The sequence below is a fragment of the Natrix helvetica genome (assembly GCF_964273705.1).
Source record: "Natrix helvetica genome assembly, chromosome: 14".
NCBI classification, from domain to species: Eukaryota; Metazoa; Chordata; class Lepidosauria; order Squamata; family Natricidae; genus Natrix; species Natrix helvetica.
The window spans coordinates 12,083,073-12,099,031 of record NC_138564.1 but is presented as its reverse complement, the minus strand read 5'-3'; the positions used below and the strand labels follow the sequence as shown (position 1 = coordinate 12,099,031).

The window sequence follows — 15,959 nt, the reverse complement described above, 5'->3', positions numbered from 1 at the left end:
GAGAGGAGAACAGTGGAAATCTACGGGCTGGTCCTCGGGACAGAACAGCCATCATTGCTAGCAAAGCCTCACCCTAGCTGTGGGGATCAAAGGCAGGGGGCGGAGATGAATAGATGTTCATCTTCTATTCATCTTCCGACTGGACTTGTTAGCGCGCGGTGAGAGGGAAACTTTTTTGCCGGGGCTGCCGGCGCTCCAAATAAAGGAATCGTTGATTTAACTACAGAGGCTTTGCCGTGTTTAGGGAGCTGGGTCAGAACACCTATGAGCATATATAAGAGTACTTTAGACCTCACTTTGGTCTAGTGCTTGAGGTGCCAGGCTAGAAACCAGGAGACCAGTGAGTTCTACTCTCACTTTTAGGCAGGAAAGTTGGCTGGATGACTTTGAACTAATCACTCTTCGCCGAACCCGCGGACAGGTTCGCTGTTATTGGGGGGGGGGGGGGAGAGAGGAGGAAGGAGTATTCTGTGTTTTCGTGGCCTTGAGTTAAAATAATAAAGACGGGGTGAAAAAAAAAAATACTTTATCCCACTTGCTCTGTCCAGAAAACGACCCCGGTGCATTCGCATGCTGACCTGAAGAAGCTGCCTCTGGAGGTCACCGCACAACCGATGTTAGAGGTAAGTCCCCTCCTGCCACTGCCGTTTGCACAATTGTCCTCTTCCGTTAGACCAGAAGTCACCCAGTTCAGTCCTCTGCTTACATTGGTGGTTGGGGCCAGGTATTTTCATCGCTTGGGTATAATTTGGCTGTAAAATACAAGCTCGCACAACTACATTGCTTAGTGACAGCTGTTCCAGTTGCCGTCGTCACCCCGGAGCCCTGCGGGTGGTTACGCAGGAAGAGGCAGGAAGCCCGAGCAAGGAGCACAAGGGATACCACCAATAGTTGCTACGGAGTGCATAGTTACTGCGGGGATAGAGATGCTGTGGACGATCAAAACTGGATGCAGTACTCTAGGTGTGGCTTTATAGAGTTGTTTTAAGTATTGCACACTCGCCTCAATCCTAACCTTGTGTAGTCACTAAAAAGTGTTTCAAAACTGAGGACTTAACCTACCTTTTCATGATCTCCTCCTGGCAGAACGCAGACCTAGTGAGCAAATCCCAGCGGCCCCGATCTCCCCCGCTGCCAGATGTGATCAGGAACGCTCCCCGAAGGCCTCCGGTTCCTCCTTCCAGGTCCATCAACTCTCAGAGGAGGGGGCCCCAACCCCGACCAGCCCTCGGCTGCCCCAGACCACAGAACACGGCGCATCAGGACGAGTCCAACCTTTCTAGGTTGCAGTATCACCTGGAAGCCCCTCGGAAATGCTCCCCATCCACCTTCGTCAGGCCTCTCTCCAGATCGGCCTCTATTGGAAAGGTGGCGGCCGAGCCAGCTGATGCCCGAAGCCAGCAGGGATCCCCCAGCCCCAAACACTTGAAGGTGCTGCTTCCCCCAAAGAAATCCGCCTTAATCAAGCCCACCCAGGTGAAAAATCCTTTTTCTGGGGGAGAGAGAGAGAGAGAAAGAGAAAGATGATAGATGGATGGATGGATGGATGGATGGATGGATGGATGGATGGATGGATAGATGGTTGATGATAGATAGATAGATAGATAGATAGATAGATAGATAGATAGATAGATAGAAGATTATATATGATAGATATAGATGTAGATAGATAGATGATAGAGATAGATGATAGAGAGATGATGATAGATAGATAGATAGATAGATAGATAGATAGATAGATAGATAGATAGATAGATAGATAGATAGATGGTTGATAGATGGTTGATAGATGGTTGATAGATAGATGATAGATAGATGATAGATAGATAGATAGATAGATAGATAGATAGATGATAGATAGATTATATGATAGATATAGATAGATAGATGAGAGAGAGAGAGATCAATAGATGTTGATAGATAGATAGATGGTAGATAGATAGATAGATCATAATAGAGATAGATGATAGATAGATAAATGATGGATAGATAGATTATATATGATAGATATAGATAGACAGATGATAGAGATAGAGATCGATAGATGTTGATAGATAGATAGATGGTAGATAGATAGATAGATCATAATATATATAGAGAGAGATAGATGATAGATAGATAGATAGATAGATAGATAGATAGATAGATGATAGATAGATAGATAGATAGATAGATAGATGATAGATAGATAGATAATATATGATAGATATAGATAGATAGATGATAGAGAAAATAAGGCCAAGTGTTTATTTCAGCGGTCAAAAGAAAATAAGACCCTGTCTTGTTTTCGGGGAACCATGGCGCAGTCACCGGAACAGACCAATATTGTTTGCCGCCACTTTTAGCTGGGAAGTACATTACACCGAAGTGCAATCCAAACTCAGCTGCTGCTTGGAAAGGGGAAAAGGGACGTTGGCCCTGAAGGGGTCTGATGCAGCACGTCTCTCCTCTCTGCAGGCTTCCAGTTCCCGCAAGAGAAGCATGAGCACCTTGGAGGATGAAGCGGAGGAGGAGGAGGTCGGACTGAGAAGAGAGAAAAGGAAGCCAGGCAAACCTGTGACGGTGAAGGAAGAGAAGAAAGACTCGAGCGAGGTGGTCGTTGAAGTAAGTGGGCAGAAGGAGAAACGAGAGCTCTAGGACTAGAAATGGCTGCCACTTTTCCTACCTCGGTTCTGTTCCTTCTAGAGCTGCCATGGCGAAGCTTTTTGTCCTCAACGTGCAGAAAGTGTCTGTGCATGCGCACCAGCGCCCACATCCATAACGCAATGTCCGTGCGACCGCCCCCGCCCGCCCACCCCCATTTTTGGGCCTAGCAGGCCTCCCTGAAGCCTCCTGGGACCAAAAACGGGATGCAGGGAGGGAACTGCACCCCCTTGCACTCCCCATACCTCCGCGCATGCGCACACAAACCCTGCCCCTTGCACATGCCCTCACGTCTCCCGCATGTATCCTACTCCCCTACCCTCTGGACCTTCCGGATGTTGCTCTCGCAGGCCTCTGGAGCCTCTGGAAAATCACGCAAGAATGTTTGCGTGATTTCCAGGGGCCAGAAAAGAGCATGATTCCCAGAGGTTCACCCTCACTCTGCCGGTCAGAACGACCTGTATGGAGACGACGTCACTCTTCCTTGGTAAAGTGCCAAGGCGCATATATTGCATTCCTGCCCCATGGTTTTATATTCTCAGGTAGGCATCACTTAAGTATTTTTTTATTAGCCCAACTCAATTCCTAAATAATGTTCATAGCTTATGGCTATGGAGCAGCGCAGTTCTCTCAATGAGCCCACCATATTTATACATAAAATAAAGGAAATGTGGATGTAGTATAATAGTTGGAATGAAATCAATTGAAGTTGTGGTAGATCTTGTGCATGTATCAACATCAAGGCTAATCCCTCCTGCAGCCTAGGCTCCGTTCTGACGTACCTTACGTAGCTATGGCACAGAGCTAACTGTACCTTCTCTATAGAGCAGGGTATGGCGTTTCTAAGGGTACAAAAATAAATGCATACTGTTGTTCTGGGTGGCATTCTGAACGTTTGGCCCGTAAGTACACGAGGAAGATGACTGGTTTTGGAATATATTTGGCTTCTCTCTGCTTTCAGCTGACGGACAGTGCGGGAGAAGAGGAATTGGCACACATGAAAAGAGCACAAAAAGGTACTTTGGCTTGGCCTCTTGCGCCTGCAGGATTTTTAAAGGGAGGTAAATCATGCATGGATTATACCCGCCACAGAAAAACTCTTCTGTGAGCCTCAGTGGCACAGTGGTTAGAGTGCAGTACGGCAGGCTACTTCTGCTGGCTGCCTGCAGTTTGGCAGATCGAATCCCACCAGGCTCAAGGTTGACTCAGCCTTCCGTTCTTCCGAAGTGGGTCAAATGAGCACCCGGATTGTTGGGGCCAAGAGGCTGACTCTGTAAACCGCTTAGAGAGGGCTGTAAAAGCACCGTGAAGCGGTATATAAGTCTAAGGGCTATTGCTTTATCTATCTGTCTACCTTTCTATCTATCTATCCATCCATCCTTCTATTCTGTCTGCCTATCTGTGTATCTGTCATGGTGGCGCAGTGGTTAGAGAGCAGTACTGCAGGCTACTTCTGCTGACTGCCAGCTGCCTGCAATTTGGCAGATCGAATCTCACCAGGCTCAAGGTTGACTCAGCCTTCCGTTCTTCCAAGGTCGGTAAAATGAGGACCCGGATTGTTGGGGGCAAGAGGCTGACTCTGTAAAGCGCTTAGAGAGGGCTGTAAAAGCACTGAAGCAGTATCTAAGTCTACAAACGCTATTGCTTCTCCACCTCTTTCTGTTAACAGGATGACTTAAGTGAGGAGCCTGTTGCGGCTTTTCAGATGCTGCTGAATTTGAGCTCCTAGCCTCCCTTGTCCTCGGGAGGCCCAGCGAGCTCTCCCCTTAAATCTCAGTCTCGTAAACAGCACTTTGAAGGAAGCGTCCTGACACCAATAGCAGTTCTATCACATTGAAAGGAAAACAAAGATTCGTGTGATTTGAACTTCTGTGGCAGCAGCTGTTTCACGCCAAGAGCAATAGAGCGCGCCAGGGTCCCTCCGGTTTCTCGGCCGAGGCTGTTTTCCCGGTCTCTTGAGCGGCCTCATCCCTTTCTTGCCCCTCTCTCGCAGACAAAGGGCAGCACGTGGAGGTGCGAGTGAACAAGGAGTGGTACACGGGCCGTATTACAGCGGTCGAGGTGGGCAAGCAGACGGTCCGTTGGAAGGTGAAATTCGATTACGTCCCAACCGATGTTACCCCAAGAGATCGATGGTAATTTTTAATCTACAGATTCTGGAGCAGTGGAGGGGAGCGGGTTTGGGGAGGCTGGGGCACTTCAGGTTTTGCGCAATGAAACGAACGTGTCGGAAGCATATCCGATGGCCCCGGGCAAAACGCCTTCCTTGCTAACAAGGTTAGGTCTAGAATGAGGGAACTCTGGTTCTGTAAATCGTGAGAATTATCAGCGTTTCCCTTTTGACCCAAGAGGCTGAGAATTTCTGAACTCATTCTGGATCGAATCAAAGACTTTTTCCCCCCACCTCCCCTTTTGCATCATGTTACCGTATTTTTCAGATTATAAGACGCACCTTTTTCCCTCAAAAAAGAGGCTGAAAATCTGGGTGCGTCTTATACACTGAATACAGCATTTTTGACCTCCCGAAATCCCCCCTCCTTCACCAAAATGGCTGTGCTTCCCCCCATCCAGTCTCCAGCAGCACTCTATAAGCTTCCTAAATGCTATTCGTGCCCCTTTTTTGACAAAAAACGGACCTGTTTTCATGAAAAATGGGCCTGTTTTTGCTTGTTGTCCCCCCCCCCCTCAGGAGCACTCTACAAGCCTCCTAAGGACTATTTACGTCCCTTTTTTTTGAAGGGGGAAAAAAAAGAGGCCCGTTTTCATTATGGGGAGGTTTGCAATGTGCAAAAACCTTTTTTTTTTTTGTAAATTTTCCTCTTCAAAACCTTGCTGTGTCTTATACTCCGAAAAATACAGTAATTACTCAATTATTTCCCAGGAGCTAATAGGGGAAAATAACTCCCCCCTCGTGCGTTCTGCATATCATCACGATTGACTGACATGAAATGTCAGGGACTTCTGATGTGCTTGTTGCTCCCTTCAGGGTGGAGAGAGGCAGCGAGGATGTGCGGCTGATGAGGCCCCCGTCGCCAGAACACCAAAGCCCAGATACGCAGCAGCAGGAGGAGCAGCACCAAGGAGGAGAAGCGCCACCGCAGACAAACGGTCCTTCTGAACCTTCTACCTCCGAGTATGGCCGGATAGAGCCAGACACCACTGGGCCCGGCAGCAGCCAAGAGAACGCAGACTTGTTAGCCCAGTCCTTACGGTGAGTGAAACCATTTGCCAACGGTAGTGAGAATTTGGTTAGAACTAGAATCAGAAAGGTGGGCAGTTCGAATCCCTAGCGCCGTGTAACGGAGTGAGCTCCCGTGACTTGTCCCAGCTTCTGCCAACCTAGCAGTTCGAAAGCACGAAAAAAATGCAAGTAGAAAAACAGGAACCACCTTTGGTGGGAAGGGAACAGCGTTCCATGCGCCTTTGGCGTTGAGTCATGCCGGCCACATGACCACGGAGACATCTTCGGACAGCACTGGCTCTTGGGCTTTGAAACGGAGATGAGCACCGCCCTCTAGAATCAGGAACGGCTAGCACATACGTGCGAGGGGATTGCAAATGACATTCTGCTATGTATTTGCCTGCCTTCTCTTTGCTTCCGCAGGAATTGCTTGCGTTATTTCTTGCCCCCCAATTTCCCCATCTCCAAGAAGGACTTGACTTCCATGAGCTCGCAGGAGTTGGTGGCATTTCCTTTGGTGAGTCCTCTGTTCAGGTGATAAATTCTCATCCTATATTACTTCACCGGGTATATTCTTTTTGCCTTGTTTCCTTGTAACCTTTGGGACGTTCTCCTCCATTTCTTCTCCCCACAGAAGGAGTATTTTAAACAATACGAGGTGGGTCTGCAAAACTTGTGCAACTCCTATCAGACCCGTGCAAGTGGTCAGATCCAAGCCTGTGAGGAGAAAGTCCACATCCTGGAGCAGAAGGTCAGAGAGACCAATGAGAAGCTTCAGAAACTGAGGACGAACATCGTTGCTCTGCTCCAGAAAGTCCAAGAGGTAAGTCGGAGCCTGGATTATCTCTGGGTTATTGAGCTCTTTCTCCAGAGGCGCAAAACCAACCGCTCCCAAAGCTGCCGCGTCAAACCTTTATCGCGGTGGAAGACCAGGCAGAGATTTTGCACGATGGATCACAGCCGATAAGCTGCTTTGAATCGGCTTTTCCCTGAGACCGGAACTGCAGCCTTAAACATCGGAAAGGAGCAGCTCTCCAAATCTCAGCTTATATTCTCAGGGCCTCGTCTGCCAAATTCTCTATTGTGGGGTTTTTTTTTTGTAATTACTGCTTGATTGCGGTGGCCTAGAGGTGTCGCTTTCACCTCACAATCAGGAGGCTGTGATCCTAGGTAGCAAGGGTGGGATTCGGGCAAACAGGATGTTACTTTTACTTCCCGTTTGGCAAAACGGTACTTCCGACAACTGGCCGGCCCCGCCCCTCCCAGGAGTCCCCACGCGCCCCGTTCTGTCTCCCAGCTAAGTGCAGGGAGGCCTCCTAGGCCCAAAATGGGCCATGGGGGGTGCGACCCCACCTCCCGTGGCCTGTTTTTGCTCCCAGGGAGGTGCAGGAAGCCGAGTGCTGCCTGTCACACTCCCTGGCCCCACCCACCATGGCCACGCCCACCCAGCCAGTCATTAGGGCAGCGAACTGGTTGCCAAATTAGTTGAATCCCGCCACTGCTAGGTTGAGGCAGATATTTCTCTCTCTGGGCACACTGGGAATATACCTGCTGAACAAAACTCCACATTGGCAACAGGAAAGGCATCTGGCCAGTAAAACACCCTGCTCGCTCCATTCAGTCACCCAGACTCCATCCCGCAAGGGATCACGGGGCCGTTAAATGAAGAGGATGACTGCTTGAGTGCTTTGCTCGTAAGAGGGACGTTACGTGGACTTAAAAGTTTTGTTTCCCTGCTGTTTTTAGGATATCGATTTCAATTCAGACGACGAACTGGATGCTTATATCGAGGATCTCATTACCAGAGGAGATTGACGAGCCGAGCTCCGGCGTCCGGGTGAAATTAGAAAGTCATATGGTTACTCTGTCCTCTGGGCTTCCGGTAGGTGTAGAGCAAGCAGGGCAGGCACGACGGGCCAGAGCTGAAGCCCGGGTTTTAGACATATGTCCCTTGTAGAGTATGTCAGTGTAGAAAACGTTCGTATTTTTCTCTTTTATATAACGACATTAGCAACTGTACTGTTAAGGTTTCTAACCTGTTGTTTATAAATATTTGTTTAAAAAAACCAACAAAAAAGCCCTTAAAAACCCCAAAAATATAATGGTTCTTGGAGCAAGCTTTATTTGCAGTGCGGATGGGTTCATTTTGAATTTTTTAACAATTTTTGAAAGCTACAAGAAACCCAACTCTTTGGAGGAATGTGCTGGAGCTGGTCAGAGAAGCACATGAGAGCAGTTTGTGGTTGGTTCCTCCCTCGGAAGGAGGAGAAAATTCACTCCAGAGGTGTAACAGAATTGTTTGTTCTAATCGGAGAAACACATTTTTCTGACAGCAGGAGGGGATATTGTCAACCACAAAACTACAATTTGCGGCTCGCCTCCTCCTTTGCATTTATGCCAATGTGGACATCTTCCCAAATTTGGCTGCTGACACCTGACCACAATTTGCACGCTGAGATGGTCAGCCAGTTCCCGGCCACGATGCAGTCCCACTGGAACGAGGCCCTCCGGCTCTTCGCCACCAGCCTTCGCCCAAAGCCCCCCCACCAGGAGGCCGAAGCAGACCCCAAGTGGGAATTTCTGCCCCCCCTCCGACCCCCACAAAAAGACCCCGAAGGGGGAGACTCTCTGCAGCAACACAAGTGTTCTTTGCACGTATCCGTCCCAGGGGCCGCAGTTTGAGGACCCCTGATTTAGTGCAATGTAAAAAATGCAAATAATTTTTCTGCAGACCACCCAAATATCCTTGCAGACCGCTGAACTAGAAGACCTCCAAGGCCCCTCCCAAGTCCGTTATTCCATTTTGTGTTCCCCCATGGTTGACCTAACCCTGTTTTGTTGGTTTAACTGAGTTTTCTGGTTTGGCACAACGTAGAATCCTTCACTTATACAGCCGAGATCTGCTGAACTGCAGGTGATGAATTCTGCATGCCATGCAAACCGAGGTTTCCCTTTGGTTCTTCCCACCCCAGAGCTCAGGCAGCCCCGTTCTCGGCTGACGGGGGGCTGAATGCGTTTGGAGGCAGCTCGTGGGTCCTGCCTTCGGTGTCACTTCAGGCCAAATGCAGTGGGGTTGTTGAATTGTTGCATAGATCATTGTGTAGACGCAAGGAGCTTTCAGAAGGAAGGGTGGACAGTCTTCCAGTGCACAATGAATTCCATAAACACACACACACACACCCCTTTCATCTCCAAGCTGTTTCCCAACAAAATCCCTTTGACAAGGAAGGAGGCTCTCTGCAGGCAAGCACAGCTGACCGAAAGTCACTATATAACACCCAAGCTGAATAAAATGCAGGGGGATTTTTGACTTCAGTCTCGACTTTGGCTGCTGCCTTTTGAAAGAGAGATCAACAGGAAAAGAGAGAGTGTCTCAGAGGGAGCATCCAGCAAACTTTCAAGGACTGCAAAGACAACACCGAGCCTGCAGCTGCTAGAAGCATCTAGGAGACGTAGAAAAATAATCTCTTCTGATTAAGATGGCAACAACACACAGGAGCTCCCAGCGGACGCCTCCAAAACAGGGGAAATGGCTCTTTTTATATAGAATTGTGCAGAAACCTGATTTTCAGGCAGCCGTTTCCTTCAGTCGCTTAGTCGCGCTCTTAGATTGATTGATTGGTTTGTTTGTTTGTTCATCAAACATATAGAATAGAATTAGAAAAGAATAGAATAGGAAAAGGAAAAGAAAAAAGGAATAGTATTAGAATAGAAAAGAATAGAATTAGAAAAGGAAAAGAAAAAAGGAATAGTATTAGAATAGGAAAGAATAGAATTAGAAAAGAATAGATTAGAATTCGAATAGAATAGGAATAGAAAAGAAAAGAATAGAATTAGAAAAGAATAGAAAAGAACAGAATAGAATTAAAAAATAGAATAGAAAAGAGTAGAATAAGAATAGAATTGGAAAAAAGAATAGAATTAGAAAAGAAAAGAGTAGAATAAGAATAGAAGAGAATTAGGAAAGAATAGAATAGAAATAGAATAGAAAAGAGTAGAATAAGAATAGAATAGAATTTAAAAAAGAATAGAATTGGAATAAAACAGGATAGAAAACAGGCTCCGTTCTCACTTGCAGAGGGCTGCGGGAGGCCGTCATGGCCGGTAACGGAGCCTCGATGAGTGACCTTAAGCTGGCCACCCACCCACCCAGGTCAAGGACAACCCTGATGTGGCCCTCAATGAAATCAGGTTTTGACACCCGTCATCTAGAGCGCTTGTCATATTTAAACTCTGCCGCAGGCTTTCAGCATCAGCGGTCCGTTGCCCTCCCTTCGTGTCCGTAGCTGGATCCAGGATATGCTTCCTCCAACCCGTCCCTCAACGGCCGAACCTCTAGTTTCTAAGGTCTCCTTCCAGCTGCTGAGACGGTCCTTCCCCCGCTCCCTTCCCACCACCCTTATCACTGTGTTCCTTTTGTGACCTGCAAGGGGGGGGGGCGCTGCTTTTGCCAAGGCGGTGCAGCTGCTTAGATCAGCGCCTGGCCGATGAAAGGACCTTCATGAAAAGCTGGGCAGCTGCGACGACGATGCCTTGCCCAAACTGCCAGCTTCCCCAAGCCCTGAGGCTCAGCTGTGGTGAGCCACCCCCCCATCCATCCCCATCCACCCCCTGGACAATCTCCATTGCAAGTGGAAGGGTGTCTTATCCCCTGCACGGCTGTGTCATGGAGGCCTCCTGCCTTCGCTTCCTAGCCCCCTCTGCTGTCTAGAAGCCCCCCACCTTCTTCCCTTTCATGAGATAAGACAACCGCAGCTGTTGCCCCTCTTCCTCTTGCCAACCAGAGGGAGGAGGGGGAGGAGGAATGGAACTGGGGATGCGCAGTTTGGGTCTGGAACTGGACCCAGAAGATTGGCAAGTTCTCCGTCGCCTTGCGACACTGTAGCCTTGTCATCTTTTCTCTTGGTCTTGGCAATTCTACCTTGGCTCCCTTGGGGGGGAGTCCTGCAGATGTGGGACGGGGCAGCTTCCCACGGGGGGCGCACAACAACACAGCTTTGTGCTGTCTTTCCATGGGTTTATTTGTTTGTCGAAGATAGCAGGTATAATTACCGATTCATTACAGATGAACAGAGTTGAAAAGGACCCTGTAGGTCATCTAGTCCAACCCCCCCCCCCCCGGCCAAAGGCATTGGGCATCTCTGAGGATACTTTGATTACAATTTAAGAGCCGGAAGGGGACCCTGTAGGTCATCTAGTCCACCACCACCCCCGGCCAAGTTTTGGGCATCTCTGAGGATACGTTTTAAGACAGCATCTGGAATAACAGCATCCGGTTTTCTTTTTAAAAAAGGTTGTTTATTTTAAAAAGGTTGAGACATGGGAAGAACGGTTGCAGGAATTGGGTTTGGCTAAAAAAAGGACTAGGGGTGACATGACAGCAGTGTTCCAATATTTGTGGCAGTCCAATATGTGGGATGCCACAAAGAGGAGGGGGGTCAACCTATGATTTAATTTTGGATGATATTTAGAACTCTTGACACCTATTCTCCAAAGCACCTGAAGGCAGGACAAGAAGCAACGGATGGAAACTAATCCAGGAGAGGCAACGTGGAATTCAGGAGATACTTCCTAACAGTGAGGAGAGTTAATCAGTGGAACAGAAGTTGTGGGCTCTCCATCACTGGAGGTTTTTAAGAGGAGACTGGAAAGCCATTTGTCTGAAGTGGTATAGGGCCTCCTGCTTGAGCAGGGGGATGGACTAGAAGACCTCCAAGGTCCCTTCCAAGTCTGTTATTCTATTATTTGAGGGAGGGAGGAAAGAAGGGGAATGGATGGAAACTAATCAAAGAGAGAAGCAACCTGGAATTAAGGGGAAATTTCCTGACAGTCAGGACAATTAACCAGTGGAACAGCTTGCCTCCAGAAGTTGTGAATGCCCCAACGCTGGAAGTCTTTAAGAAGAGACAGCCACCTGTCTGAAATGGTACAGGTCTCCTGCTTGAGCAGGAGGTCAGACTAGAAGATCTCCAACATCCCTTCCAGCTCTCTTCTGCCTTCTGAATCCCGCTTGGCGTCGCCTCCCCCAACCCCTTGCAGGGAAAACTCCCTCCCCACCCGGGTGAATTCCCCCCCAACCTCCCGCTTTCTCAGAAGTCCCAGAGCAAAACAACCTGCTAGAAAAGAACCGGCACTCTTTTTTTTCTTCTTGAAGAAACAGGGTGATTTTATTGGGTACAAGGGAGTTGCCCACCGCAAGGACCTGCCCCCAAACGGTGAGATCCCAGGGTCGCGAGAGAAAACCAGGCAAGGAAAAGTCTCAAGACGGGACGGTCCAGGCGGTCCAGTGGTGGGATTCAAAGAACCTTAACCACCGGTTCTCTGCCCTAATGATTTCTTCCAACAACCAGTTCACCAAACTGCGCAGAAAGTTACAACAACCGGTTCTCCCAAAACAGGGCGAACTGCCTAAATCCCACCACTGACCAAATCCGTTTCGAAGGCGGGTGCCGTTTTTGGGCGATTCCCCGGCACGGTTCCGTCCCCCCCCCCCCCCACGCGTGCCACCCTCCTACACCTTGGTCCCCAAGGAAGGCAGCTCCGACTTCTGCGTCTGGCCGCTGAGCGTGGACGAGATGGATCCGGCGGGCCCGCGTTGCGGAGGCCGCAGCCCGAGCAGCAGCCGGCACTGGGCCCTGAACCGCCCGTCGAAGAAAGCGTAGAGGAAGGGGTTCAGGCAACTGTTGACGTAGGCCAGGCAGGTGGCGTAGGGGTGCAGGCGCAGGATGAGGTCCAGCCAGTCGCAGGGCAGGTTGAGCAAGCCCACCCAAGACAGGACGTAGAGGCTCTTGAGCAGGTGGAAAGGCAGCCAACACAGGGCGAAGACGGCCACCAGGGTGACCAGGATGCGCAAGAGCCGCCTCCGCTGCCGGCTCTCCTCCTTACGGCCGCGCCGTCGGAAGTGGCGACTGACGGCGGCCCCGATACAGCAGTAGCAGAGCGTCAGGAGCAGCAGCGGCAGCACGAAGCCCAGCGCCGTGGTGGCCAAGCTGAGCGCCGCCAGCCATCGAGCTGCCTGTTCAGCGCTGCCGGCCAAGGTGCTGAAATCCATATCGCACTCCAGCGCCGAGCCGTTGCCTCCCCGAGGGCTCAGCCGCGTCTGCCGCAGCAGCAGCGCCGGCAGCGCCAGGAAGCCGGCTAGCAGCCAGACGGCAGCCAGCGACAGCAGCGTCCAGGTGCGCGGCCGCGGGGACGCGCAGGAGGCGGACGACGAGGAGGAGGAGGAAGGAGACGGGCGTGGCAAGGCGTGGACGATGGCCAGGTAGCGCTCGACGCCCAGGCAGCCCAGGCAGAAAGCCGAGGCGAACATGTTGAGCAGCACCAGGTAGCTGCTGAGCTTGCACAGCGCCGAGCCGAAGGGCCAGTGGAAGCGCAGCGCCGTGTAAGCCGCCCACAGCGGCAAGGTGACCACGAAAGCCAGGTCGGCGAGCGCCAGGTTGCCAATGTAGGCGTCGGCCGAGCGGCGCTTGCCCGGCGAGCCCCGCCAGACGGTAAAAATGACCAGCCCGTTGCCGGACAGACCCAGCACGAAGACCAGCATGTAAAGCACCGGCAGAAGCGAGAAGGAGAGCTCCCAGTCCGTCTCGGCGTCTTCCTCTGTTTCCCAGGGGCAGCCCCCGACGCCGGGACCCCAAGCCTCGCTCCAGTTGCCCGCGGGGTCCTCGCCGTAGTCGTAATAGGGGCTCTCCATCCCGGCCGCTCGGTCTCCTGTCCCCGGCTGGCTGCGGGGCGCGGGGCAGGCCGGCTTGCGCTTAAAAGAGGGCGCCGAGCCTGACCCCGCCCTTCGCTGCAAGAGGAAAGGGGGGGGGATGAAAGCCCTTGGAGGGGAAGGAGGGGAAGGGAGGGGAGGAAAGCCCACGAAGACAATACCCCCGTTAGGCTTCTCTCCTCCCGAAGTGGGTAAAAATGAGGATTGTTGGGGGCCAAGAGGCTGACTCTGCAAACCGCTTAGAGGGGGCTGGAAAAGCGCTGGGAAGCGGTGTATAAGTTTAAGTGCTATTGCATCTATTTGTCTCATCTCTATGCCTGTCTATCTCTCTGTCTCTGGTGTTCTTTCTCCATGTCTGTCTGTCTGTCTGTCTGTCTGTCTATCTACCTACCTACCTACCTACCTACCTACCTACCTACCTACCTACCTATCTCCATCCATCCATCCATATCTACCTACCTACCTACCTACCTACCTACCTACCTACCTATCTACCTACCTACCTATCTCCATCCATCCATCCATATCTACCTACCTACCTACCTACCTACCTACCTACCTATCTACCTACCTACCTATCTCCATCCATCCATCCATATCTACCTACCTTCCTACCTTCCTACCTTCCTACCTACCTACCTACCTACCTACCTATCTATCTATCTATCTATCTATCTATCTATCTATCTATCTACCTATCTCCATCTATCCATCCATCCATATCTACCTACCTACCTACCTACCTACCTACCTACCTATCTCCATCCATCCCTATCTATCTATCTATCTATCTATCTATCTATCTATCTATCTATCTATCTCCATCCATCCACCCACCCACCCACCTACTTACCTATCCTCTCTATCTTTATCATCTATTCTCTCTCTCTCTCTCTCTCTCTCTCTCTCTCTCTCTCTCTCTCTCTCTCTCTCTCTCTCTCTCTCTCTCTCTCTCTCCCTCCATCCATCCATCTCTATCTATCATCAATGCATTATTGCAGGCTAACTCTGCTCATTGCCAGGAGTTCGATCCTGACCGGCTCAAGGTTGATTCAGCCTTCCATCCTTCCGAGGTCTATAAACTCTATAAACTGCTTAGAGAGGGCTGTAAAAGCACCGTAAAGCGGTCTATAAGTCTAAGTGTGATTGCTTTATGCCAACTAACGTTTTTCCAAGTTGCTGTGAGTTCTGGTTGCTCTTCTTTTGGGGGGGGGCATTGGAATCCCCACCCCCCAAAAATAGAGCCCTTCTCTGTGCCAGGGTCTCTGGGCATGCAAACGGGCAGCACAGGTGCCAGAGAAGGGCAGAGCCGAAAGAAGGACCATTGGGAAGAGGAGCCAGGAAGCCCTGCTCAAATCTTCAATTCAGGTTGTTGGCTTTTGAAACTATTGTGCGGCTGTTGTTGTTGTTGTTTTGGGTTGTGAGAGTCCGTTGTCTGTTCTGGCTAGAGACACACACCAAAAAGATTTTGGGCTGCCTGCTCCAGCTGCAAAAAGCCCAAATGGCTGGACTGATGGCTGAACGGGGGGGGGGGGGGGGGGCTCTTTGATGCCTCCAGGTGGCCATTCAGATCTTTGCAACCCACTCTGGTCTCCCGTCTGGGCCCCACTTGTCACTGCGCGCGCCCCCTCCCCTTCCCCCTGCACACCTCCCAAGACACAAAGAGGACTCAGAACCCCAAGGAGGCACAAGGGAGGCTCCTGTAGCTTCTTGATAGCCACAGTGTGGGAATTTTCCAAACCGGATGCCCCATTCATTCATCAGGGCACAAGCACTAGGGCTGGCACCCCCTCCTCTCCCTGTGGGAACCCCCTCAACAAGAGGCTGTAAATCCTCTCACACACCCCCTTTTCACATGGCAGTAGAAATGGAACGATGCCACGGACCGTCTCTTCTCTCTCTCTCTCTCTCTCTCTCTCTCTCTCTCTCTCCCTCTCTCTCTGTCTCTCTCTCTGTCTCTCTCTGTCTCTCTCTCTGTGTCTCTGTCTCTGTCTCTCAGCAATACTTATGATCATATGTGGTGGATATGTATGAAGGCAAGAAAATATTGGAGGAAAATACATCACATGGTTGGAAAAAGTGATCAGGCAACGTAAACACTTAAAACCAGAAATATTTCTGTTGGGTCTAATAGCAGAAAGCTATGACAAAGAGACTCTCTATTTAATGTGACACATATTGACAGCAGTGAGAATCGCATTTGCACAATATATGGAAAAATGAGAAAGCTCCACCAGATGAAAATATTATTCGGAAAATATTGGACTGCACAGAGATGGATAGACTGACATTCTAAATTCTATTTATTCTATTCTATTCTATTCTAAATTCTATTTATTCTATTCTAAATTCTATTCTATTTTAAATTCTATTCTATTCTACTCTGTTCTACTCTAAATTTATTCTATTCTATTTTTTCTATTCTAA

The 15,959-nt window shown here is 49.9% G+C and overlaps 2 protein-coding genes across 2 annotated transcripts in view; one reads left to right on the top strand and one right to left on the bottom strand.

Annotated features, from left to right (window-relative positions):
- Window positions 1–7,945, top strand: part of MORC2 (MORC family CW-type zinc finger 2) — a 29,502-nt gene extending 21,557 nt beyond the window's left edge. Inside the window, exons 18-26 of the mRNA XM_081966622.1 lie at window positions 549–623; window positions 1,087–1,476; window positions 2,458–2,604; window positions 3,605–3,659; window positions 4,637–4,778; window positions 5,630–5,854; window positions 6,248–6,341; window positions 6,459–6,647; window positions 7,571–7,945. Of these exons, the coding sequence (XP_081822748.1) occupies window positions 549–623; window positions 1,087–1,476; window positions 2,458–2,604; window positions 3,605–3,659; window positions 4,637–4,778; window positions 5,630–5,854; window positions 6,248–6,341; window positions 6,459–6,647; window positions 7,571–7,639 (1,386 nt within the window). The 3' untranslated portion in view covers window positions 7,640–7,945. The remainder of the gene's footprint in view (window positions 1–548; window positions 624–1,086; window positions 1,477–2,457; window positions 2,605–3,604; window positions 3,660–4,636; window positions 4,779–5,629; window positions 5,855–6,247; window positions 6,342–6,458; window positions 6,648–7,570) is intronic.
- Window positions 7,946–11,960: 4,015 nt separating this feature from the next.
- LOC309399169 (apelin receptor-like) lies at window positions 11,961–13,596 on the bottom strand. The gene has a single exon (XM_081966721.1). The coding sequence runs from the start codon at window positions 13,512–13,514 to the stop codon at window positions 12,336–12,338; it is 1,179 nt and encodes a 392-aa protein (XP_081822847.1). The 5' UTR covers window positions 13,515–13,596; the 3' UTR covers window positions 11,961–12,335.
- Window positions 13,597–15,959: the final 2,363 nt, after the last annotated feature.

What these genes read in the sequence shown, in the direction of transcription:
- LOC309399169 (XM_081966721.1), bottom strand. Translation starts at nt 13,514, where the DNA reads ATGGAGAGCCCCTATTACGACTACGGCGAGGACCCCGCGGGCAACTGG.